Genomic DNA, 24781 nt, shown 5'->3' on the forward strand with positions numbered 1-24781 from the left:
AGAATATTCGCTTTGATCCAGAAACAGATGTTTTATTTTGAAAGTCCAAACCGGAAGTGCTAGATACTACCAGAGTGGCTTGACGGACTTCTCACTCCGTCGTCATCATCCGAACACACGGCGGCGACAGGCTCTCCGGCAGGGACGAGTCTCCCTCTCTGTTCTCCCTCTGTGTGAGGAAAAAAAAAAAAAAAACATTTTAAAAAAATTCCTTCACAAAATCTCAACTGAAAACTCCGATGGATTGATTTGATTTTCTGCGGTAAGCCTGGCTTTGTTTTTTTTTTTTTCTTACATCTTGCTTCTGCTCCAAAACCGGTGCAGCCGCCTCGTCCTCTGTTTTGCTCTGAGGGTTGAATCCATCTCGGGAGAGAGGAGGGGAGATAAATAACACGTTTTAAAGCGCCACGGTCGTGTGACCGGACGGTTCCTGTAGAAGTGTATTTGCTTCATGTGCGAGTTTGAGATCAATCAACGAGAACAGCGTGCAGGGGGGAGCTGTGATTGCGGCTGGTGTTTTGCATTCGTGCGTTTCTGGAGAGGTGTTGCATCTGCTGCAGGGACGGATGGGTTGCAGAACAGAGCTGACTGCTGAGGCCGTGAGCACCACAGTCACCCCGACCCGCAGACAGCCTCCTATTGATTAGTCTCCGAATTAATTGTCACATTTGTTGAGCTTATTGCATTGCCACGCTGTTAAATTTCCAATTAAAGCTGCTTTAATCGGGTTATCTGTTGTGTCTGGAGGTGCTGCCGTCCATCTTGGAGGCAAACACAAATGGGATGATGTTGCTGGCTGCCCATGTGATATAAGTTAGGATGCAGTTGGTGGTTTAGCTGACATGTCTTCATCTTCACTCATCACCCTAAACCCGAGAGTGCACAGTTGTGTGCGATGTGTTTGAGTTGCTTATAACTAATGATCCATGCAAATGTTTCTTTAGGACCTTTGTGTTAAATACAAATAAAACAAATGACAGCCATGTTTGCACCTCAGCATTAGTTTACAAGCGTGGCCCTCAGATTGTGGTACACTTGTGGGATGGGACTCAAAATGAATTATAGGATTAAATATTTGCAAGGTAAATTTGATTGAATTTACTGTGCTGCAACAAGCGCCTGTAGTCAAAGACAGGAAGTGTACTAGTGCCTTAATCTTTGCTTTGAAAAATAATCTACTCAAAGCAAAGTTCACTGGAGGAAATTTGGAACTCGTTGGCTATTGACCTTTTGCTTACAATGACTCTTTGCTCTCCTGCCCACAAGCTGGGCAAAACGAACTCTTAGATAAGTTGTAAAAAACTAATGTTTTTTTTTTTTCAGATCTTAGGTCAGTTTAGGTCAACAAATTTGTAGTAGTTACACCAACACTCACTTCTGATTGTCTGATCAATACCTCCTGATAAGTCTTCTTCCTAAATGTTTAGGCTTTTTCTGTTTGTTTCTTTCTGAGTTATTTCTTGCTTTTCTGGAAATACTATCTTATAATAGTCAGAATTAGACCATTAAAAACAACCCTCATGATTTAAGTAACACTTCCTCAATGTTGAATTGTTTATGTCATAAATCTGCAGTTTGTAACCACTACATTCTCTTTAGTTTCAGTTTCTTAGTATTAACTACCGTACTTAATAAATGTGATTTCCACTCTATGGACTTTTGCGGACTGTTCAAATTTCCAGGTTGATTCTTAACATAAGTTAAAAAAAAAACAAATCTCTGAAATTAATTTTACTGATAAGTTACAGCTGGGTAGCTGGGTGTAAAGCCTAACTAATTTACATCCTAAACAATAAAGAATATACAGGACTAATTTAAGTTTTGATAATCAATGAGACTGATCAGTTTCTGGACATTGATCAATTGTGGTGGCTGATATTTTTCTATAAGTACCCATTTGAACAGTGAAACAGGAATAAGCGTTGATGGCTACTTATGTTGTTGCCTCTAAATTCAGAACTTGGATGTGAGAATAAAATCAGACCCAACTTAAGCAAACTGGAAAACCATTGAGAATTGCTTGACATGGAGAGTGACCAGGCTAACTGGCATTAGCATGGAAGGCTAATAACATATCTCTGTGTTTTGTTGTTTCTAAGACTCTAACAAATCCCTCATTAAAGGAGGTTGCAATGTGTATGTGAAATCACTTGAGACTGGCTGCAAAGAAGGCAACTACACTTTTTCCAACCTATAAGAAGGCAGTTTTTTAAGCAGTTTTGTCTGTAACGTTCTCCTAGCCCTCACCCTACTACTGCTGAACACCGCCGGTCCGCAGGGTGAAAGAAAGATCAGATGCTTTTTCATTTCCTAGGAGGAAAACAAACTTAGCTGTTTGGAAATATTTTTTGTCATGAAAACGCTATTAGTCACATTGGGGATGGTAGAGGACTTTCTCTCATAGCTTTCTGTCAATAATAATGCTGTAAAGTATAAATTGATCATTGTTTGACTCGTATTGCCATCTGCTAAAGCCTCTGTGGTCGACATATTCATGTCATTTTGTTGCCATTGTTGCTCCCAGAACAGTTTAATTAGAGTGAAGTTAAGGAGGCCATCTACAGCTCTTCATTTTAATAATTTAAGATTTTGAGACTTTTAAGACAAAATTTGTAGAAATAATTGTCAAAAGAAGTTGTCATTATTTCTTTTCTCCTGATTTACTGAGTCACCTGCAGACTCCGTGGCCCATTTTTTTTGATTAGTGTTAAGTTGAGTTAGTTTAAGTTCAGCTAATGTATTTCCAGCATCCTTTGGTGAAAATACAAAGGATATTTTCACCAAAGGAAAACATTTACCATCATGTTGATAAATGATGAAGAACCAACCTTTACCCTCCGCTGAAACAACATTTGGAAATATTCATCAACAGATCCCAAATTCAGACAAATGCGCTACTATTTCCTGGTTTCTCTGATACTCAAATTTTCCTTATTCCCAAGTGTCAGTGTAAGATGCCCAAATCAAGCTGACTGAACGGATAATTACAATGGTCTCAGTTATTTAACAGCATGACTCAACACACTCCACTGTGAACACTGTGACACTAAAACACCGCTAGGCTTAAACCACGTACTGTATGAAGCTCAGCTGTGGGTTTTATAACCCACTCTGTTCATTCAGCGCTCGAAGAGCGCTTTGAAAGCTTTAACACTGCGTTTCATTGTGCTCGTAATCTTGTGGCCAAGTGAAATGTGCCCATTGTCCTGCTGTTGATACACTGAATGAACTCGGTTGTCTGACACAAGCAAATGTTGTAACTATCCAGAGAATGGCAGCCATAAGGAGGAGATTGTCCCTGTCGTAGAAAATCCAGCAGACAGAGCAGCGTTTGTCGTATTTCGTCCAAATGGGACACAGCTTCAAGTGATGCTCTTCTTGTACTTGTCTTTGTTGGTGGAACAAAACGTCAGATTTTGGACTTGGGTAAGGTCAACGCGTGTGCGTTGTCCGTGGGAGTCGGGTGGGAAGTTCGACATTAACTCCTACATATCAATAGTCTTGAGTGTAAAGTGACACCACACCTCAAAAGAATCAGGCCTTGTGTTTGGAAGAGTTGTTTGAATTGCAAAGTGATCGCATTTATGAGAGATTGGTAAGTTAAGTGCTGTTAAATGATGAAGTCATTCCTTTAGTAATGACCATCTGAGCACAGCTTCACTGTCTTGTGGTTCTTGTTTGGGTGTCAAAGACTCAAAGCCAGTTTTTGTTATTGAGGTTTTATTTTTGTGTCTCATGTATTAGGAGAGGCTGCTGGCTCTGCAGATTATGTGTTACAATTTACCAAAAAATTTAGCAAATGCTGATAACTATTTTGGGCACCATACATTTTCTACATTTTCTACGCAAAGTTGTCAAAAAGCAAATAAGCAGATTTGTTTTAAGAGAAAACGGGAGCCAAAAAGTCTAATGCGGTGGTAGCAAGATATCTGAAAGGCCATCTATTCAATTCACTCAAATAAACATAATTTAACTGTGATTAACTGACAAGCACCACGCCACAACAATGTTATTTTAAAAGATTTATCTAAAGGATTGTGGCTGTCTTGGGAGAAGAGGATTAATGAATTTTAATGGACTCATCTGAGGGAGGCTGGCTGCTGGATGTTTCAGCGATCCAGACTCATAGTGGCAGTTCTGTCTCAGCACATCAGTTCCCCAATCCAGATAAGGACCTTCATAATGCTACATAGGGCACAGTAGAATGAATGGGTCAAACGAAGAAGATAATGGATAATGAGGCAGGGAAGATGGTCATGAAGGAGAATGGTTGGGGTCAGGGATGAAGGAAGAAGGGATGAGGGTTTAGGGAGTTCAGTGGTAGAGGCGAGAGTCGAAGGAAGTAAGGGTTTTGGGAGTTAGGAGAAGGGATGAATGTTGAAGGAAATGGGAATGAAGGGTAGGATCCAGTAGTGAGAGGTAGATGTAAGGGTTGAAGGCAGTAGAGATGAGGATTTAAAGGATGAATGAATGACGTAGGATGGTGCTGAACAGGATGGCATAAATATGAAAGATATTACTTGATGTATTATAAATGCAATGATAGCCCTGTCACAATAACAAATTTTCCTGCATGATAAATTGTCCCAAAAGCTAAATTGCGATAAACGATAATATTGTTGTGTTGACACTATTTTCAAGCAATAATAATGCAAGGACACATTCTTCGAGATAAATAAACTTTAAATTCTGATGAACATTTAACACTGGAACTGGAAAAAAATGTAATATCAACAATACATAAACAAAACAAAATATAAAATTAATCATTAAGTCTCTGTAAACAAAACTGTCCTTCAAAATAAGGGTCAGTTGACACCAAATCACCAGACTGAAGACTTTTTTCATCCAGTTTTTGGTAGAAAAAGGGGAAAAAAACCCCAATAAATTATGCAAGTGAAAATTATTGAGTTTGCTTATTATGCGATTTATTGATTATTGTGACAGGCTTATGTAATGAGTTGATGATCAATTCCTTAAACCTACACAGGGAATTTTTCCCTATGACTTTGATGTTTCGATGAATCTTGAAAAGTATACATTTTGACTTTTGTTTAACTGGATATGGATGGTTTCATCTGTGCAGAGCGTTCACTTTGGACCTGTCACTTTCTCAGGTCTGTCTGACTGTTTCCTGTTTCATCCATCTGTTAACCTTAACCTGACATTCCTATGCATTTGCAGGAACAGCCCTGTCTCTTTCCTGATCATGCTGCTGTGGGCCTCTTTGACTCAAGCTGTTCATTTGGGTCTGAAAATAGCACAAGAATTGTTCTTGCTGAGACTGAGGTGAAGACTTAAGGCTGTGATACCATCATGTGCTTTCTTTGGGGGGGTTAAGTTGTGTCACAGGTTGATCTGAGCTGAGCGTGTTGGAAGTCAGTCCCTCGAAAAAGTCTTGATACTACTTGAACTTTTTTGCATTTTGCAAAAAACGCAAAATGCAGCAAAATTGTGATGTAAAGAGAAAATACTATCTAATTATTGTAAAGAAATATCGCAAAAGCTTGGTGTACTTTTTTTTGTAAGGTGTGGACTTTGATCTGGCATTTTTAACACGGGAACAGACTTTAAAACACTTCTTTGTATAAAAGTGACAATAAGAATGATTTATCACTCCTTTTTTAGATCACTGTATAGCTGTGACTTTGTCAAAGCGATTATAGCCCTACAAACACAAATACAGCTCTTGAAAAACATAAAACATCCCAACTTGTAATGCACTTCTTTAGGACACTAGTCATATAAAGAAGTGACTACAAATTGTAAATGCATTTAATAATATTTTCAAAATTATTGATTTGATGCTTTCATTGAACAAACTGTGGAGAAAATAGTAAAAACTAACAGACAATATCCACAGGTTTGGGAATTTGGGAATTAAGTGGAATTTTTGGTTGCAGCAATAAATAATAATAAGAAATTTATCACTATAAACAATAAACAATATGATAAACTTCCATGCCTACTTTCAATATCGGCCCCAGTCTGGCCCAAGTCTGTAATATTTTGCTGCACCAAAATTGCACTGGACTTGAACGTGCACACTGTGCAAGCTAAATGTGTTAGCAACTCCTGTCACTCTGGATGATGGAAGATTTTGTGCCGCACCGCCTACTGCTGGAGCACAGTTGCATCAGACAGAGTTGATGAATGTGTTAGTCTATCAATAAATCGGTACTAAGTTATGGGTGTTAATGCGGTCATTGTTGGAGTTGAATGCTGGAAAGAGGGAGAGGAAGATGCAGGAGTGGCAAGATCTGTGGTGGGGCTAAAAGAGGAAAGAAACTGACCTCTGACCTCACGATATGCTCTACCTTGGGTTGGTGTTTTTATGGTCCTGTGCAGCACTAGTTTCCCACCAGACAGAGGTTTTGCCTGTATCTCTTGGAGCTAGTGTATATTTATGTATATCTTTGTCACTGTAAACACAAGAAAAAGTAAAACTATTTGGACTTTCCCGTATGATAAATGGCGTCGACTCAGCCATGTAATATAACAGAATAGCTTGAATCTGAATCTTTTTGATGAATGTGTGTGTGACATGTTTATGGCATTACAGTGAATGATTGTTATCCGTCTCCTTGCCTGTGTTGATTCATGCGGTGCATCTTTTTCTGCCCTGAAACTTTTCCCTGCTGCCCAAACATGGCGGCCTGCGCACGGAGGAAAGGCATGCACAAATGGAGACGTCCCGGACCCTTTTAACTTGGAAAAGACAGAAGGTTTTCATGATCCCCCACAGGCACGACGGTAACAGGAGATCTCCCCTCATTTACTCTGCTCCCTGCAGGAGTGGATGCAGTGCTATTTAAATCTCTGCAGTCACACCAGAAAACAGACTCTTACCATTTTCCTCCTGTCTGTTCTCTTAATACTTCAAGCTTATGCAAAGCAGCAGCAGAACATTCATCCGTACTCTGTTGCTTGAAAGTTTGTTTTTAAAAAGGTAACAGGTAACAGACGGACATCTCCATTAAACTCGCATGATAGCGTTTTCTATACCCGCAGCCAAATAACGTAAATGTTTTATAAGCTACTCGCCAAAAAAAAAATAGCTAGTTTTTGCTGCAAACACTCGTTCAAAATACTTATCGATTGCTCATGTACTCGCAGTCTATACTAAATGTTTTATGATGTATTTTCAGCTTGAATATATGTGCTGGGCTGTCCGAGAGGGATTCTGCAATCACCACGCGATTGGAGATGTGAATGTAAATGTCAAAGAAGATTATCCAAAATCTGGAGGATTAGAGACAAATCTGCAGTTTTCCTCCTTGCATTTCTGTCCGCGGTCTCCGCTTTGCTCCAGGCTCCTGCCGTAATGCGCGCTCTCTGCGAGCCCGTTCCCTCTTTTGGGTGTTTTATGGAGTTTTATGGGCGGTCGTGAATCACGCTGCTCTCTTTCCCTCCGCAGTGGCTCCCCTTCTCCGTCCTTGGTTAGGCAGAGTGGAGCAAACACTCACCTGCTTGGAGGAAGTGAAATAAACAGCTCTGCACACACAGAGCGCCGTGCTTCCCAGAATCCCGCCAGGTGCGTTGCTGTCGGATTCCTGTTCTGCAGGTACAGCACAGCAGTGACTTGTACTTGTCACCTGGTCTGCCAAAGCCATAGTTTGCTTTTATTGCCGCCTGTTGATACACAGGAGATTTAGAAGGCAACATATCAGTAAAGTGAATTTGCCCAGCTGTTCTAGAGGCGTTGCTCTTCACAAACGTGTTTCCTTTTGTCAATGTAAGATGATGAAATGTTTTCAGGAAAGTTTCAAGTATCCCGCTACAACCTCCTTAGAAAGTTTGCTTTAAGTGAAAAAGATTTCACTTTTTGTGACATGGTAGCAGCATTCTTCACTGCATTATGATATATTGGGGTTTTATTTTATAGACCAACATAAAGTAGCGTGTTGTCATAGATATTCAATTGAATTTGGATCTGACTAGACTTTTTTACAACATAAATATGTTTATATGTTAGCATGTAGCCATGGCTCTTTAGGGTTGTTGTTATGCATAAAGGTGAACCTTTGCCTCAGATCGTTTGCGTCCTCTGACAGGGTTTCCTACCATTATTGAATCTTATTTATTTCCACTCCGTCTTCCTATCTGCTCTGACCGGATTCTGTATCCCCGATGAGAAAAATCTTTCCCACAGCAGTGATGATGGGGAATATTTATTCTGGATTTTAATTTGGGGTATCGGAGCACTGGGAGCTGCTCCGTACTTGACAACTAACTAGGCCTATAGAGCAATTATCACCATGTTCTTTTTGCTATTGCTTCCACAATAAAAACGTTCACGGAACCATACCAAAGTTGTAAATATGCAACTTTTTCTGATTTCCAGTCTTGGCAGAGCTTTTTCTTTTTCTTTTTTTCTGAATGCTTGCCGCCCCTCAGGCTGCGGCGCCCTGTGTAGAGGGTTATTATGAAAACCTGCTGCTGCCTGGAGCTGAACAATAAAGTGTGTCAAACCTTTTTTTTTTTTCGTAAGATTTTAAGATTTCTTTTAACTTCATGTTTCTGCTCTATTTTGTGTTGGATTATCACATAAAATCCTAATAAAAATGATTGAAATCTGTGTTTATAGCGTGGCAAAATTCAGGGAATATGAATACGTTACTAAGCCACCGTAAATTAAATGATGATAATGACGATTAATAATGATGCCCACAACTGATAAACTTCTGTGGGTGATAAGCTAGAGTTTTTGTAAAGTACTGTTTTTATATCATATTTCTATGACAAAAATAACAAAGGATTGAATAAAATGTGTTAATGCCAACTGGTATTGTCATTGCAATCTCCAACAATGCCACCAGTTTTCTTAATACTAATACTATTCTGCAGCCTTACTAATAATAATAATAATAGTAAAAACTCTATTTGTTTCAGTATTTCCAATCTTGCACTATTAATTGTGCTGTATTTGTTTCTTTTTAAGTAAAGCTATAGAAGGCTCCTTGTAGAATACGATTACTGTAAAAGCACAGTAATACTTTCACATTATTGCTCTTTTTACACCCAGCACTCATAAATTATCCCCTATTTGCTGACAGCCCATCCTCTCCTTTGATGGAGGGAGCGGTGACAGTTCCCCTTCCCGCTAATGCCACCTCTCCCCGTCCGCAGACACTGTCAACAAGTGTGTTTCCAATTAGCCGCGTCTGAAGTCAGTGGGCTGCTCGCTCTGATGAAAGACGACCCTTCACCAGCTTCAAGACCCTCTTCCAGGGACACCTTGAGCCTACATGTTCATTAGCGTAACTGGGTCTATAAAGATGGAAGGACTCCTTCTAAAGAGATCGCCTTACTCATTAGCAAAACTGGTTTAGTGAGGCCAAATCCTCTGTGCTCAGGGATAAATAGCAGTGCCAGGAAGCGGTTTGCTGCTGTGTGTGTTGTTTTTTTTACTTCAGTACTCTGGGTCCATAGATGTGTCTGTGTTGTGTGTGAGTGGAGCTCCTGTTAAAGTAAACAAAAAATGAACTGCGTGCCATCTTATAAATGTGGTGGCGTGGGAGTAAATTCTTTGCACATGTGTGGTCACGCGACACTTTGGAGAAGTAAGCCATAAAGAAGTTAACTCATATTTTAAAAGCAACCACACACAGCTCGGTTACGGTCTGTTTTTGTGTTAAATTAGAGAGTAAGGATCGGGTTTAATTTCAGCCTAACTGTTGGATTTTTCTGAAGGCTTTGTCTCAGAGGAAAATGTGAAATAATGGAAGATTAAATCACAAATTCCCCAAGAGAGGCAGCTTTTGGAGCTGTTATTTCCACCTACATCCTCATTTTGTCTCTCACTCCTTTCATCTCTCTCTCTCTCTGTCTCACTCTCTCTTTCCGTCCGCTCACAGACGATAGAGGATGGGCTGTGTCCAATGTAAGGATAAAGAAGCAGCGAAACTCACCGATGACCGCGAGACCAGCCTCACTCACAGCTCGGGGTACCGCTATGGCTCCGACCCCACGCCGCAGCACTACCCCAGCTTCGGCGTCACCACCATTCCCAACTACAACAACTTCCACACCGCCGCCACGCAGGGGGTGACGGTGTTCGGAGGCGTGCACACGTCCTCGCAGTCCGGGACGCTTCGGTCTCGGGGAGGGACAGGTGAGGCTGGTCCTGCGCAGCCGCTTATCCACATGCACAACAACATGTGGCTGCAAAAACTACCACAGTTTTGCTCTGTTGGTCGCAGCTAGACGTCAAGTCAAGCGTTCTTTTGCAAAAATCACTTTGGTAAAAAATAGATCTAAAAACACGCTGCTGTTTGTTTTTTTTGGTTAGTGTGGAAATTGAATGCAATTATTCCATGACAAAAATAAATAAATCTAAAACCTGCACTAGTTATAATATCTGTATTTAAAAATATTAGATGACTCTTTATTATTTTTTTAACCCTGTTGCTTAGAGCCATTGTGGAAGGTGGAAAGAGTGGCTCTTTTTCAGACCCCTGCGCTAAGCTAACAGTCCAGACAGGATTTCCATGGTAACTCTGGAGGAGGTGCAGAGATCCACAGCTCAGGTGGGAGAATCTGTTGACGGGACAGCTGTTAGTCAAAGGTCAAACTCCTGATGTTTGACCTTTCATGGGAAAAGCTGTGAAAATAAAGTCATTGTTGAAAGAGAGCCTCAAGAAGTCCCATTTGCTGTTTGCCAAGGGGAACGCAGCACAAACACAAGAAGGTGGTCTGGTCAGATGAGGCCAAAAGTGAACCTTTTGGCATGCGTGCAAAACACTACGTCATGGAGAACTAACAGAGCACATCAGTGTGAAAACCCCAATCCCACTTTGTGACAATATCACGTTGTGGGAATACGTTTTATTATGAAAGAAGTGAGTCAAATTTGATCAAAGACGTGTTTTGCTCAAAAACAAGAGGCTGCAAAACTGTTTAAGACCCGGGTGGAGACTCATCTTCTAGTAAGACAATGAAAAACACACGTCGCATGGCTGCAATGGAAAGATTTAGCATCATTATGTGTTAAAACAGCCTGGTTAAATTCCAGATCTAAATCCAACCGTGAATCAGTGTCAGGACTTAAAAATTAACAGAAACTATTAAACCCAGTTTGATTGAGCTGAGATGTTTTGCTGTTTTTTCTGTTAATGCATTTCTTGTTTTTAATTTGAATCACCTTGTGGACGAATAGTCCTTCCCCCAAAGGTCTCCAGATGAGATGAAGCCGGTAGAGGCGTGTAACAATTTTCTTCCACTTTCTGTTGATCTGTGACCTGAAATCCCAATAAAATAACCACACAAAGAGTAAATACCTCTTCAGTTCAAGTGATTGTAAGTGGATTCAACATGTGGCGTTCAACGTACGGTTGTGTCAAAACTGTTTAATTAAGCAATTAAAAACAGGAAAAAATTCAGTTTAACAGAAGGGGGAGCTTCAAACACCTTGGAAATCATCTCCCTCTTCACAGCTTAGACATTAAAAAAAAACATCTCATTATGGCTGGGATTATTAGATTTTTTTCTCTCTCCAGTATTGCCATGCTGCGATAAAGGACTCTGTCTGTGAAGGACATTCGACCCCGGCCCTCTGGTTAATGGGAAACAGAGTGACCTAATTTACAGCCGGTGCTCTGTGAAGCACATCTGACGAGCAGAAGGACCAGACATTTTGCCGAAGAGTGCAAATCCCTCTTCAGCGTGTCACACTGCTTCTGCTTCAGGCTTTAAAGGCACATATGAAGCACGTCTCTTTTTAACGTTAGCTGTCCCGGGCCGCCTTCTTCCCACAATGTGCAAGTATTCAGAGGATTGTAAAGTGGAGTTTTGTGTGAATGAACTCAATAACACAGGTCAATACACTAGATTAGAATGGAGGTCAAGAAGAGATAAAGGGGAGCTTTTGGTGGGTTTAATAGGATTCAGATCCAATCAGAAAGTGAAATCATTCTGTACTTTCAGGCGTGTTTGAAGATACTGGGACTCCAGAGCCAGCTTCATCTTGTAACAAAAAAAAAAATAAAAAAATGCATTCCTTTATTTCGGTCATAGCCACAAGAGTTTACTGGCAAAACAAGTTGAATTCTTAGATAAAGTCATTAAAGTTGCATTCCATAAAACAAAGGCGGTGAGCTGAAAGATGGCTGAAATGTTTTCGAGAGACAATTCAGACGAGGACCTTGTGACAGTGTTGACTTCTCATATATCGCCTGTTCGCTGCTCAATAAGTATAAAAGTATTTTTAGGGCCAGACTTAAAAACAGGACTGGTCCATATTGATCTCCACGCCTTCAATATTGAAAGTATCACATTGATACAATTCCTTAATTGTGTCCTTCATCTACCTTTGTGTCATGAGATCCTTTCTTTATGCTGTCCTTCTTTTCATTCTACACTCTTTGTACAATGTTTCTTTCTTACGTTTTTCCTTCCACCTTTGTGTCCTTGCGCCATTCCTTCATTTTGTTTTTACTTATTTCCTTTCTTTGTGTCCTTTGTTTGTTCTTGTGTTCCAACTCTGTCCCTCCATCCATCCTTTTACTCTTCCTTTTTGAGTATTAAGCAGTCTTCCTTCCTTTTTCCTTTAATTCATTACACCCTTCTGTCCATGCTTCTTCCTTTTCGTGTCCTACCTCCTTTCTTTAACCCCCTCTTTCTTTTCTTATTTGTCTTTCTTTCCATCCTTGTGTCCAGCATCTTCTTATGTTTTCCCTTCTGTAATCATTTTTTCCTCCTTTTTTCCTTTCTTTCTTTATTCTCTTGTGTCCTGCCTTCCTTCCTTCCTCCTTGTTTTTAGTTTATCATTTTGCTTTGTCCTATCTGTCTTCCTTCGTTGTGCTCCATCTTCTTTTGACCCTAGAGTCAGTGCTTGCTTCCTATCTCTCCATCCTTCTTCCCTTCCTGTTTTGGTGAAACTCCACCTCGCAGACCTCAAAATGAAACTTTTAATCAGTACAAATCACAGACAGCCTTCAGGTCTTTTAGGTCTCTGCAACACTATGCTCAGCCAGCATACTGTATGTGACTGTCTTGCTTTCCCCTGCAGGGGTAACTCTGTTCGTGGCTCTGTATGACTATGAGGCCAGGACGGAGGATGACCTCAGCTTCAGAAAGGGGGAGAGGTTTCAGATCCTCAACAGCACGTAAGTGTGAAAACATCTGCATGACAGCATGCGGAGGGAGGGTGGTGGTTGTGTTCTCCTCTGATTTGTTTTTTTGGGGGGATTGTTTTTCACCAAGATCCAAATGCTACATCTGGGCTAAAATGCCACACAGGAACACGGAGAGCAGTTGGTGTCTGCGTTAAATTACGTTGTTTTTGTCATCGTTCCCCTTTTAGGCTGAGCAGAACATTGTCGTGGAGTTTAAGCCACACTGGGACTAGCTGTGTGGCACATTTCAACACTTTGTTTCAGTTTTTGCCAAAAGGATTAGGTTCAGATTGGAATACCAGACTTTAGAAAACCATTCTTACGACCTGAGTCTTTTGTTTCTTTTTGGCCCCTTCATAATGTGTCTTAATAACTCTGATCAAGCATCATATAAAAACAGTATTTGTAAATATACTCTAATTGTTATTTTATCTGGTCTAATGTGTTATCTCCATGGAATTTATTCACCCTAGAATGACACCGACGGATCATTTTGCAAATTTTTGTATTCACTTTGTTTGAATTTGGAAAGGACTCAGTTGGTTTCTTTCTACTAAAAAAAAAATTATTTTTTGCTGATTGTAAAACCTTGAAGTTTCTTTTCTACACAAAAACCTAATAAAAAGAAGCAAAATTTAATTTAGAATAAAATAAAGTTTTAAACCTTGACAAGTTTTGTATTTTCTAAAGTTCTGGTTGTCTTAAGAGAAATTGTTGGACCGGGGAACGATTCATAGAGTGGCATAGTCAAAGTGCAGAACTAAATTCCATAGATAATCTGTGGTAAAACAGATTCTCTCCATTCAATCTGACTAAGTTGAAGCTATTTTGTAAAAAAAAAAACAAAATCGGGCCAGGATTTCAGTCTCTCAATTTGCAAAGCTGCTACTGTCATGCTTCAAAATATTGCAGCCATAGCTGCAGCCAAAGCTGGTTCTACAGTAGTCTGTCCTAATGAGACTGGACTAATGCTCAATATTTGCAGGAAGTCAAAACCTGACAAGAGTCATCTGTGCTTGTTTTTGTCAAAATGTGGTGAGAAAGGAACAGATTGTCTTGCAAATGGCTACAGCGTATACACACAAATATGCCTGCCAGTCTTTTTCAGTGTTTGTTTTTGGGCCCACTCCTACATGCTTTCACTTTAAAGGTGCAGTACCAGTTGGCTATTTCCAAAACTAGAAGTAGCTAGAAAATATTCTGTAATGTTCTGGGTTTACTAGAGCTAAAGTTTTCGTTGGGCCAGAGTTCTGCTGCTGATCAGTGTTTGTTTATTCCAACCTGCAGGTTCGTTCACTCTCTCTCTCTCTCTTGGTTCTCCCCAGGGAGGGCGACTGGTGGGAGGCTCGTTCCCTCACTACAGGTGGAACTGGATACATTCCCAGCAATTACGTCGCTCCCGTGGATTCGATCCAGGCAGAGGAGTGAGTTCACCTTTTCTCATGAGATCAGATCCCGTTCTCTTTTGTCACACCCACTACAAACAGAGCGAGTGAAGTGCATTCAGAACAACAAATATTAAACCTCGTGCATTTTTGTTTCTCCCGCAGCTGGTATTTTGGTAAATTAGGCCGAAAGGACGCGGAGAGGCAGCTGCTTTCCGGTGGCAACGCCAGAGGCACGTTCCTCATCCGTGAGAGCGAAACGACCAAAGGTACCGCACAGCGGCGACATGCTGAGATAGTGAACACTTTTACCCTTCAGGGAAAGGTGTGTGCCCAAAAGCAGAAACACGTGCTAATACAAGCGCTGTGCAGGGCATCTTAGCAAACCCGAAAACTCAAATAAAACTTTCAATAAATTCCAGGTCCAGATCTGTATGGAAAAGGAAAATAAGAATGTGGAAAAATATTTGTATTTTCAGGCTTTATTTCTTGCAAAGTGCTTTAATTCATGTAAAGCACTTTGAATTACCTTGTTGCTGAAAATGTGCTATATAAATAATATTACCTTGCCTGCCTTACCTTACCTTAAATGTGGTGCCCTTCATTGCTTTCTTTTATTTCTCCCTTACTTTTTCTTTTCCTTCTTCCTTCCTTCTATATTTCTTTTTTTTCTTCCTTTATTCATTCTTTCCTGCCTTCCATCCTTCTGTTCTTCCTTTGCATCTTCTTCAAGTACATCCTCCATGCCCTTAATTTATTTCCTTGTGTCCTTCCATCCTTGCATGCTGCCTCCTTTCTCTCTGTACGTCCTTCTTTCCTCACGTCCTTCCTTTCTAGTCTGTGCCCTCAAGTCTCTTGTCATTCTTGTGTCCTTCTTCCTTATGTCTTTCTTCATTTTGTTTCCTTCCCTCTTTTCTTTCCTCCCTCTTATCCTCCCTTCTCTTGTTCTCCTTCCGTTCTCCGTTCTTGTTTTTGACAATAATCCGACCAGCACTGCCATCAGTTTTCTGCTCCCTGGTTTTCATGAACTACATGCCTATATGACACTGGCTATTTGTTGACGCATGTGTTGTCTCCGTTCCAGGGGCGTACTCTCTCTCCATCCAGGACTGGGATGACATCAAGGGAGATCACGTCAAGCATTACAAGATCCGTAAACTGGACAACGGAGGCTACTACATCACCACCAGGGCTCAGTTCGAGACCCTCCAACAGCTTGTCCAGCACTACTCCGGTGAGAGCTCTATATTTGAGAGAGCAATAACTTACGATGACAGCTCTGAGTAGGAGTTTTGTTTTCATGCATGTGTCCTTCCATGTTTCCAGCCAGGGCCGCAGGGCTGTGCTGTCGACTGATCGTGCCGTGCCACAAAGGCATGCCTCGTCTCACCGACCTCTCCGTCAAAACCAAAGACGTGTGGGAGATCCCGCGGGAGTCTCTGCAGCTCATCAAACGCCTCGGCAACGGCCAGTTCGGAGAAGTCTGGATGGGTGTGTATCATTTGGCGCGGGCAAGGGTTCGGACAGCTGTTGCAAAACAGCTGTACGTAGTTGGAGTCCATGTGGGAGCTGGTTCTAATTTGCTGTTTAAAAGCTGCACCCATTTTGCCTGCGTCAAGATTTTAGAGAGCAGATTTTGACTTGAGCTTCATGAAAACACAACTTGTTCCAATCTCCTATTCTAGCGATAGCTTAAGAGGAGCGAGATGACATTCTTACATTCAGTTTTAACAAAGAATTTTCCTTCTAAACTTTAATCGATACGTAAATATCTGCTGTACATTTTGGTGGCCTGTGCAAACGAGTTCACACTCCTTTCCATGAACTCCCTCACATTTTTCCAAAATCCTTCCAGAAACTTAGTGATACATGAAGACGTTTAGCAGAGTTAGTTTATAAAGCTTTGAACTTCTCTTGGAGCAAAGTTCAGTGCACCATCTGAAAATAAATGCAGCATGCCACAAATCCAAACATACAATGACGTGGCCGTCTAAGAAAACTAGAAAGAAAAGGAAGAAGATAAATCACTTTTGAGGAGCTGCACAGATCCACAGAGAGAGAGAATCTGTTGAGTGGCCCTCAGCAGTCGTACACTCCACACTTCTTTCTCTTTTTTTGGAGAAAGGCCAAGAAAAAAGCCAAGAGATCACCTCAAAGACAGCCCTGTGAAACATGGTGCCGACTGCATCGTACTGTGGACACGGTTTTCTTCAGAAGACCTATTAGAAGTTCATGGTCCTGCAGGCACTTGTACTTAAACATGCAGCTGTAATGATTCTGCAACCGTTTCACTTTTATTGCAAACGACTGCCACACCTTTCCGGTTTTTAACATTTTTGAAATATGTGAAAACCTTGCATAATTTTACATCTCCTTGACAGTTCTTCACAACTCTGCATCGGTCCCTCCCAGCAGTCTACAACCATTAGCTGTGAAGCCACATTTAGCTCACACTGGCTCAATAGCATGATGTAGAACTGAAAATGGTTTTTAGATTTAGAAAATGTTAATTCTGTTCCAAAGATGAGCACCACACTTTAGAAAAAGGAATCCTGTTGCAACTTCTACCCTTTATTTTTGTTCTTATGTTTTGTTTTTTCATCAGGCACATGGAACGGCACCACGAAGGTGGCAGTGAAGACCTTGAAGCCTGGCACCATGTCGCCCGAGTCCTTCCTGGAGGAGGCCCAGATCATGAAGAAGCTCCGACACGATAAACTGGTGCAGCTCTACGCCGTCGTGTCCGAAGAACCCATCTACATCGTCACAGAGTACATGAGCAAAGGTCACAGTTCGCATCACACCTGGAGAGAACAAAAAAAGATACCCAGGGAATAACTGGGAAACCTCTATCCGAGTGAAATGCAACAAATGATCACAGTGTAAATTATCAAAATATTTTGTGTTCTTCTTTTTCTTTTAGGAAGTTTGCTGGATTTCCTCAAAGACGGAGAAGGACGAGGCCTTAAACTGCCAAATCTGGTGGACATGGCGGCGCAGGTGTGCTGCTAATAATCTCTCTCTAGTTTTTACAATCCTTTTCTTTTTGTTTTTTTGTTATGGTGGATTGATTCCATCACTGCTTTGTTGTATTGTTGTTGTTTTATTTAATTTATGCCCCATAAGGAACACATAAATCATTAGTCAAAACCTCAATAAACATAATAGCTTTGTTTTTCTACAAATCATCCTTGTTTTATTGTTTTGGCTGTCAACTTTTGTGCATAGCGTCTTCCTCTTGTCCCTGTTAAATAAATGGATATAATCATTCCTTTAAATCCGTTTTCTTTAAGTTGCAATCAGATAAAATGTATTAATTTGCATTAATTCTTACAAACTGTACATTATTAAATTAGCAACCCCAGTTCTCATAAAAGACGTTTAAGTATCCAAATTGAATAAAATGTTGAGTTGTGTAGCTGGTGTTCTAGCTGTTTGACAGCTGTTCAGGATCTCCCAGCTGGCTTCGATTAACTTCTAATGAGTTGATTTCCAGCATTGGGACTAAATGCTAAAAGCTACAGCGCTGTTCTTCTGTTTCCGTTAGACAGTGGTTTTAATGTCGTGGCTGAAGTGTGGGCCCATTTGCTAATGTGTGCGTGGAAAAAAAGACGCTCTTTGCGTAACACACATTTGCCGACCTTGACGCTGTTCATTTTTATGTCGTTTTAAATGGGAAAAATAATTAAACCCTCCTTCTCCCAGGTGGCAGCAGGAATGGCGTACATCGAGAGGATGAACTACATCCACAGAGACCTGCGGTCTGCCAACATCCTGGTAGGAGACGGCCTTGTCTGCAAGATTGCCGATTTTGGTCTGGCCAGGCTCATAGAGGACAACGAATACACAGCGAGACAAGGTGGGCCCACCGGACAGAGGAGCGTGGTAAAGGGGCAGATTTGTGCCAAAATATTTTGGTATAAATGATGTGAATATATTGAAGCAACATCTCAAGACACCAGCCGGGTTACATTTACTCCCAAAGAAAAGGTTGGACATCCAAATGGACAACCATCTTTTGACTTAATATTGTTTTTTGACAATATACTGTACCAACTGCACAGTGGCGCAGTTGGTAGCACTGTTGCCTTGCAGCAAGAAGGTCCTGGGTTCGATTCCCGGCCGGGGTCTTTCTGCATGGAGTTTGCATGTTCTCCCTGTGCATGCGTGGGTTCTCTCCGGGTACTCCGGCTTCCTCCCACAGTCCAAAAACATGACTGTCAGGTCAATTGGTTTCTCTAAATTCTCCCTAGGTGTGAGTGTGTGTGTGCATGGTTGTTTGTCCTGTATGTCTCTGTGTTGCCCTGCGACAGACTGGCGACCTGTCCAGGGTGTACCCCGCCTCTCGCCCGGAACGTAGCTGGAGATAGGCACCAGCAACCCTCCCGACCCCATTAGGGACAAGGGTGAACAGAAGATGGATGGATGGATGGATTGTTTTTTGAATGATAATTTTATTTTTATTTCTTTTAATATTAGTTTTTAAGCTACTTAATATCTCTTTCATATTGTTTCTGTAACCAAAATGGATTAAGTTTTTTAACATCAGGTGTTAACATTTAGCCCTCCCTACTTGTAAACGTCGCAGAAAAGTCACGACCATTAGCGAGTGTTACAACAGCGTGATTTATGTTGATGCTCTTAATTTGAAATGTAACCGGGCTGTTAAGACAGGCGGGAGGAAAAGTTATGGAGATGCAGGTAATGTCGGATGGGCTAATACTGTCTGCCTGCTGTTATTATGTAATAACGACGACAGGCTCTCCCAATCGTGTTGCACTTGATTTTGTTTGTCCAATTAGATCTTGAGAAACGCCTTCCTTTGGAAATGCCTACTTCACCTGCAGACATACCTACTTGGATCATAGTCTCAGAGAAAGTTTGTGGTCAGAACTGAAAGAAATACATGAGGGCAAACTTGCCTATGTTTATGTCAGAAGGAATGGGTCGACTGGCTCGACTAATCTTTCTAGTCTAGTTTCTGAATTCCCAGTTGGAAAAACAGCATCATTTCCTACCTAAAGTCAGAACTCTGTATGGGGAAGTCAGAGTTTGCACACCAACCTTGAGTTACATATCTATTACTTTCTCCCACAAACAAGATATAGAGAACATTGCTGAGGTAAATCATATACTGTGCGTTTCTGTCAGTTTGCATCTCATTGTTTTGTTTTTTCTCACTGTTTTTCAACAAGAACGCTGTCAGCTCACATGATGAATGTGATGTCATTCGCAGAATTTGAAAAATGTTAACAAAAAATTTACTCTCTCTTATTATTCTAACATTTTACCAAATAGAAAAAAAAAACTTGGAATCGTAACTGAGCTAAATCAGGACAAGCTTATTCTGAAACTCAAGACCCAGTTGCAGCATCAAAGGCCAATCTGCGCACATATCTTACATATTCCTCCGGTTTTCCTTCAGTAGCCTACGCTTCCCTCACCCACAACATCCTTAGGAATACTTGCAGCCAGAGGAAAAAGGTCTGTGGTTTTGCAGAGGGTAAACATGTATGAATTTGTTCTGATGTAGACTTGGAAAACAGAAGGATGTGGTTGGAACATGGCTGAAAGGCAGCTGAATATATACTGAGCAACGGTGAAAAACTTAATCCAGACGAGCGCTTTTAACTGCTTGAGTTTCCACTCAACAGTTTGGCTGTTTTTCCTCAAGGAGTCGGACATAAACTACTCTGTCAACATGCCCAGCTGCTCATTGGACGGCAGCTTAAAGACATTCGATTGTTTAACTCGGGCCAAGTGCAAACGGAGACCGGGGGGAAAGATAATGGAATTGTACCGTCGTTCTCCCAGCGGGACGCTATGATGTGAAACCGCAGATGAAGCCTGACCTACTTACTGCCGAAGTATTTCTCGGGGATCGACAAAAGTGAAGTCACAAGCATGTTGCTGTAGCTGGAAGAGTAAACATACCCGTTCAAACCAGACGCCTTTACTTGTTTCAGGCGCCAAGTTTCCGATTAAGTGGACGGCTCCTGAGGCCGCGCTGTACGGGAAATTCACCATCAAGTCAGACGTGTGGTCGTTCGGCATCCTGCTCACAGAGCTGGTCACCAAGGGGAGGGTGCCCTATCCAGGTGAGACTTCTTCCTGTTGATTGGTCACGTCTGATAAATGCTGCATGCCGGCTCGTTAGGGTTTTACAAGGGGAAATAAACATCATGCTACATTTACTGCCACAAACTTTAGTGCATTTTGTTTCAATTTCATACGATAGACGAACACAAAGCAGAGGGACAATAATTCATACATTTAAAAAATTTAAAATGGATTGCACGCCATTTACTAAATAATATCCAGAGCAATCAACTGCCTTTGAGGACAAATCCATCTTGGTGGTGGCGGCTTCTGATTCAGGTGAAGGGAGCTAAACACCCAACGATGACCTGAAACTGAGGCCGAGGTTTACATCCCATTAGGACGTTATTCTACTTCACAACTATGCAGCACTTTCACGTAAAAAAAACACATATATTTGAATCTGAAGTTATAAATCATGAAAAAAATTAAATTGTCTCATAACATACAGGATATCAAACCACATCAACAATATGGCGTATTAAAGCAAACAAAAACAAAGAACCAGTAGTAAATCACAAACTCTTAGATGTTTTAAGCTGCTTAGTGCTAGTGGGAGCTTTGAATGGGGTCAGTGAGAGGGAATCTGTCCGCTTTCCCTCTTCCCCAGGCATGAACAACCGCGAGGTTCTGGAGCAGGTGGAGCGAGGCTACCGGATGCCGTGCCCTCAGGACTGCCCCTCCTCCCTGCACGAGCTCATGGTGCAGTGCTGGAAGAAGGACCCAGAGGAGAGGCCCACCTTTGAGTATCTGCAAGCCTTTTTGGAGGACTACTTCACAGCCACTGAGCCTCAGTACCAGCCGGGGGATAATCTCTGAAGCGCCTCCGCCCTCATCTCATGTCATTTCATGGCCTTTCCACCAGAGGGAGCCACGCAGCTCCTTTTCTGTCATCTTAGAAAAGCTTTTTTTGTGTTTTTTTTGACTGACTTCTTCCAGACGTCATGGAAACGGGGACAGACGGCGGTGAACTGCACATCAGCTCCGAGGATGTTGATGGAGGCCAGAAGTAATTAACTTTCATAAATGAGCACCATAAGTTGTGTACTTTGTATCTATTGTAAATATTAATTGCTTGTTTACTTAACTTTTTGTTGTTTACTTTGTATTACTTTTGATAATTTGGGAGCCTGTGGAATATATATGTTTTTCTTTTTAATTAAAGGTTAAAAATGTTTCAGATTACGTTTCTTGGAGCAGTGTGTGTTTAACTCGGTGAAATTAAAGTTTCACAAAAACCATAACTGCTAGTGTGGTTGCAGGCATCTTGGACCGAAGCATCTGACGTTTTTCTGAGACCTCAGCGCCATTTTTTTTACGAGGCTGATTTAACAATACTTCTCTTCTCAAGGAACTCCGATGTACTATAAAACCTGTTTTTGCCTTTTCATCTTTAGTAATCTTCTTATAACGCAAGGGAATGCCTTCACGCTTTATAAACACTAACCCGCATCATGGACTCGTCCGATCAAGCCCAAAGTGTAGGGCTAATTCGGCACTGATACTAAGTGCATCCATAGCATTTCGGCTTAAGCCAACAAGTTTTAGCTCAGCTTAAAGTAATCTTTAGTTTAGCTTTATGTAGTTGAAACGGGGTGGACTTCCTCTCAAGCTGCAACCATTGTTTAGGTGACTGCTTAGTGTACTGATAATGTATGTTGCATTGACGTATGGAGGCAGGCTGTATAAGATCTCTCCTCTTTTTTGCTTTGACATGCTGAGAATGAAGGATGTGTACTTGTATTTGTCCCTGCATTGTGTGTACTTTTAAATAACATGTTCTTATGTTCAGCCAGTGTTATATGTTTCACTTTTTTTGTTTTTTACTACAAGGTGTCAAACCTGCCTCTGGAGGTGATCCAGGACAAATCGCCATTTCTGTGTGTATTTATGTTGCTTTCCATGGGTGGTAAAGTAAACTGTAAATTTTCATTTTCTATCGCTTCTTTTCCTAATTTATTAGGCATACAAAATTTTATTTTTTTTGCTCTCACTATTATTTATTGTCTGTCTATTACGTGTACACAGCTGGTTTTCAAATAAACAATCTTTCAAGTATTAGATTTGTGTTTCTGACTTCTGACATTCAAACAACTGTTTTTTTTTAAGTGTTGCTGAGCAACCTGCTTTTTCAAAAGATAAGCAAAATGTAAAAAATGCATCATATGTAGATGCATGATGATGTTTTTTTTGGGGGGGGGGGGGGGTTTGTCACACTTAAATGTTTTAGATCATCAAACATCTTTTAATATAAGACAAAGATAACCAGAGTAAGCATAGAATGAAGTTTTCAAATGATGAGTTTGGTTATTAAGGCGGAAAAAAACATTAATATCATCCTGACATGATAAATGGCCTGTCCTTGAATAGTGCTTTATCAAATTCATAGGACCTCAAAGCGCTTCACTCTTCATTCACACACACACATTCACACACTTGCTTTTTAACTTTATGTGAAAAGGTAATGGACCCTTTTGTTAATCGTGAATAGACTGTAGTTACCCACATTTTATGAGAAACTGAGTTTAACCTCAGACTATCAAAATGAAGAAAATTAACAACAGGTATAGTCAGGATGATTTGCTGCTCAAGGAAAGTGTCCAACCAACAATTTATGACCGTAACCCAAGCATATCTTATTTAAGCAGTTGGACGATAATCTGAAACACACAAGCATATGAACCTTTAAACAGCTCGACAAAGAGTAAGATAAAAGCTCTGGTGTCCTATTTAAAGCATCTCCATCCTGTTCACATCCTGTGATGACACATTATGCAGTTTGTTCATGCATGAAACTTGACTGGATTAAAAGAATTCAAAGAAATTTTTAAAAATTCAAAAAATTACGAATTGCTTCGTGGCAACTGGTGCCCTCCAGGTCGGCCCAAACAAGTTGTTACTTTTCCACATATTCTCAGGTTATTTTAGATCATTTATTTTCTCTTGATAAACTAAATCATGATTTGAAAATACATTTTACATTTACACAACTTGTATTTGGTCTGTACTAAAATTTGTTTGTTGATAAAGTGTAACAAAAAAGCAAAAGCAATGAATTTGTTAAGGAGGCACATACCTTTCCCTCTCAACGTACTTTACAAGACAAACAGGTTCTACACGAAACCAATTTGGTTCAAGTTCAGTTCAAATCAATGCAGCACTTTCCATCACTTCATCAAATCAGTATTAATTATAAAACAATGCAATCAGATTAATAGAAAACTCTTAATACTAAGCCCACTGCAAAAACAAAAAACAACTGCAGCAATCTTTCATCTCGACTAAGCATTTGGCAACGATGAGCTACATAATTTATGAGCTACACTTTTCTTTTTCAACTGCTTCTTAACATAAACATGTCAGCCAATCACATGGCAGCAACTTAATTCAGCTAGATATCTAGATGTATCAGAATAGGAAGATAAATTACGTTTGTTCCTCATGGGTTCATCTGAGTATTTTAGAAACTGCTGATTGTTATCCAGAACCGTTTCCATGGTTTACAGAGAATGGTCCGAAAAAGAAAAGATACAATATCATGTGGTCAAAAGGCCTCATTGATGTTAGAGGTCAAGGGAGAACGGACTGATGTGTTTGGGGTGATAAAAAGGCGACACTAGCTCAACGAACCACTTGTTACAGCTAACATGTATTTTTACTGTTGTATTTGTTAATGTTTATGTTTACTTTCTCACTCTCAGAATGTATTTGAGCCTAGTTTTAGAGAAATGATATAACTAAAGTTCAAATTTCACAAATCTAGACTGTGAATGTCATAATGCCAGACGCAAAACTGAATTATCAAATAAATTATCATAAGTTCTTGATTTATTTCCGCCCGCAAAAAATGGACGTTCCTCACACATTTAGGTAAAAATAATCTGCATTCTCCATACTGACGCATGTTCCAAGTTAGCTTCACACAAGTTTACTGCAGGCCACCGGAGACCGAGTGTTTGATACTGCATCTGCTGAGGGAGGAGAGATTCCTCCCTCCTCCTGTGCCAATGAGCTCAGCCTCCTCAGCTGACCTCTGCTTTAGCCACATAATATTTTCTGCGTATCTCCAGCCAGCGGTGTTTATGTTTGAGCACAGTTTTGGTTTTCTTAGTTTTATTTTTGCATAGCTGTGCTTATGTTGCTTTCAGTGGCGTAGAATTTGACCCATTAAGTCATGTGTGT

At 40.7% G+C, this 24781-nt stretch overlaps 2 protein-coding genes across 2 annotated transcripts in view; one reads left to right on the plus strand and one right to left on the minus strand.

Annotated features, from left to right (window-relative positions):
- Positions 1-91: 91 nt before the first annotated feature.
- On the plus strand, positions 92-22660 carry LOC116709199 (tyrosine-protein kinase fyna). The gene is made up of 12 exons (XM_032547614.1): positions 92-262; positions 9858-10114; positions 13010-13106; positions 14441-14539; positions 14666-14769; positions 15585-15734; positions 15827-15991; positions 17106-17285; positions 17424-17500; positions 18206-18359; positions 20467-20598; positions 21210-22660. Exons 2-12 carry the CDS (start codon positions 9868-9870, stop codon positions 21416-21418), a joined length of 1614 nt encoding a protein of 537 aa, XP_032403505.1. The 5' UTR covers positions 92-262; positions 9858-9867; the 3' UTR covers positions 21419-22660.
- Positions 17189-24781, minus strand: part of LOC116709201 (fatty acid-binding protein, brain-like) — a 32729-nt gene continuing 25136 nt past the window's right edge. The window contains exon 4 of the mRNA XM_032547616.1: positions 17189-17304. Coding sequence (XP_032403507.1) covers positions 17299-17304 — 6 coding nt within the window. The 3' untranslated portion in view covers positions 17189-17298. The remainder of the gene's footprint in view (positions 17305-24781) is intronic.

Source organism: Xiphophorus hellerii, chromosome 19, assembly GCF_003331165.1.
Source record: "Xiphophorus hellerii strain 12219 chromosome 19, Xiphophorus_hellerii-4.1, whole genome shotgun sequence".
Taxonomy (NCBI): domain Eukaryota; kingdom Metazoa; phylum Chordata; class Actinopteri; order Cyprinodontiformes; family Poeciliidae; genus Xiphophorus; species Xiphophorus hellerii.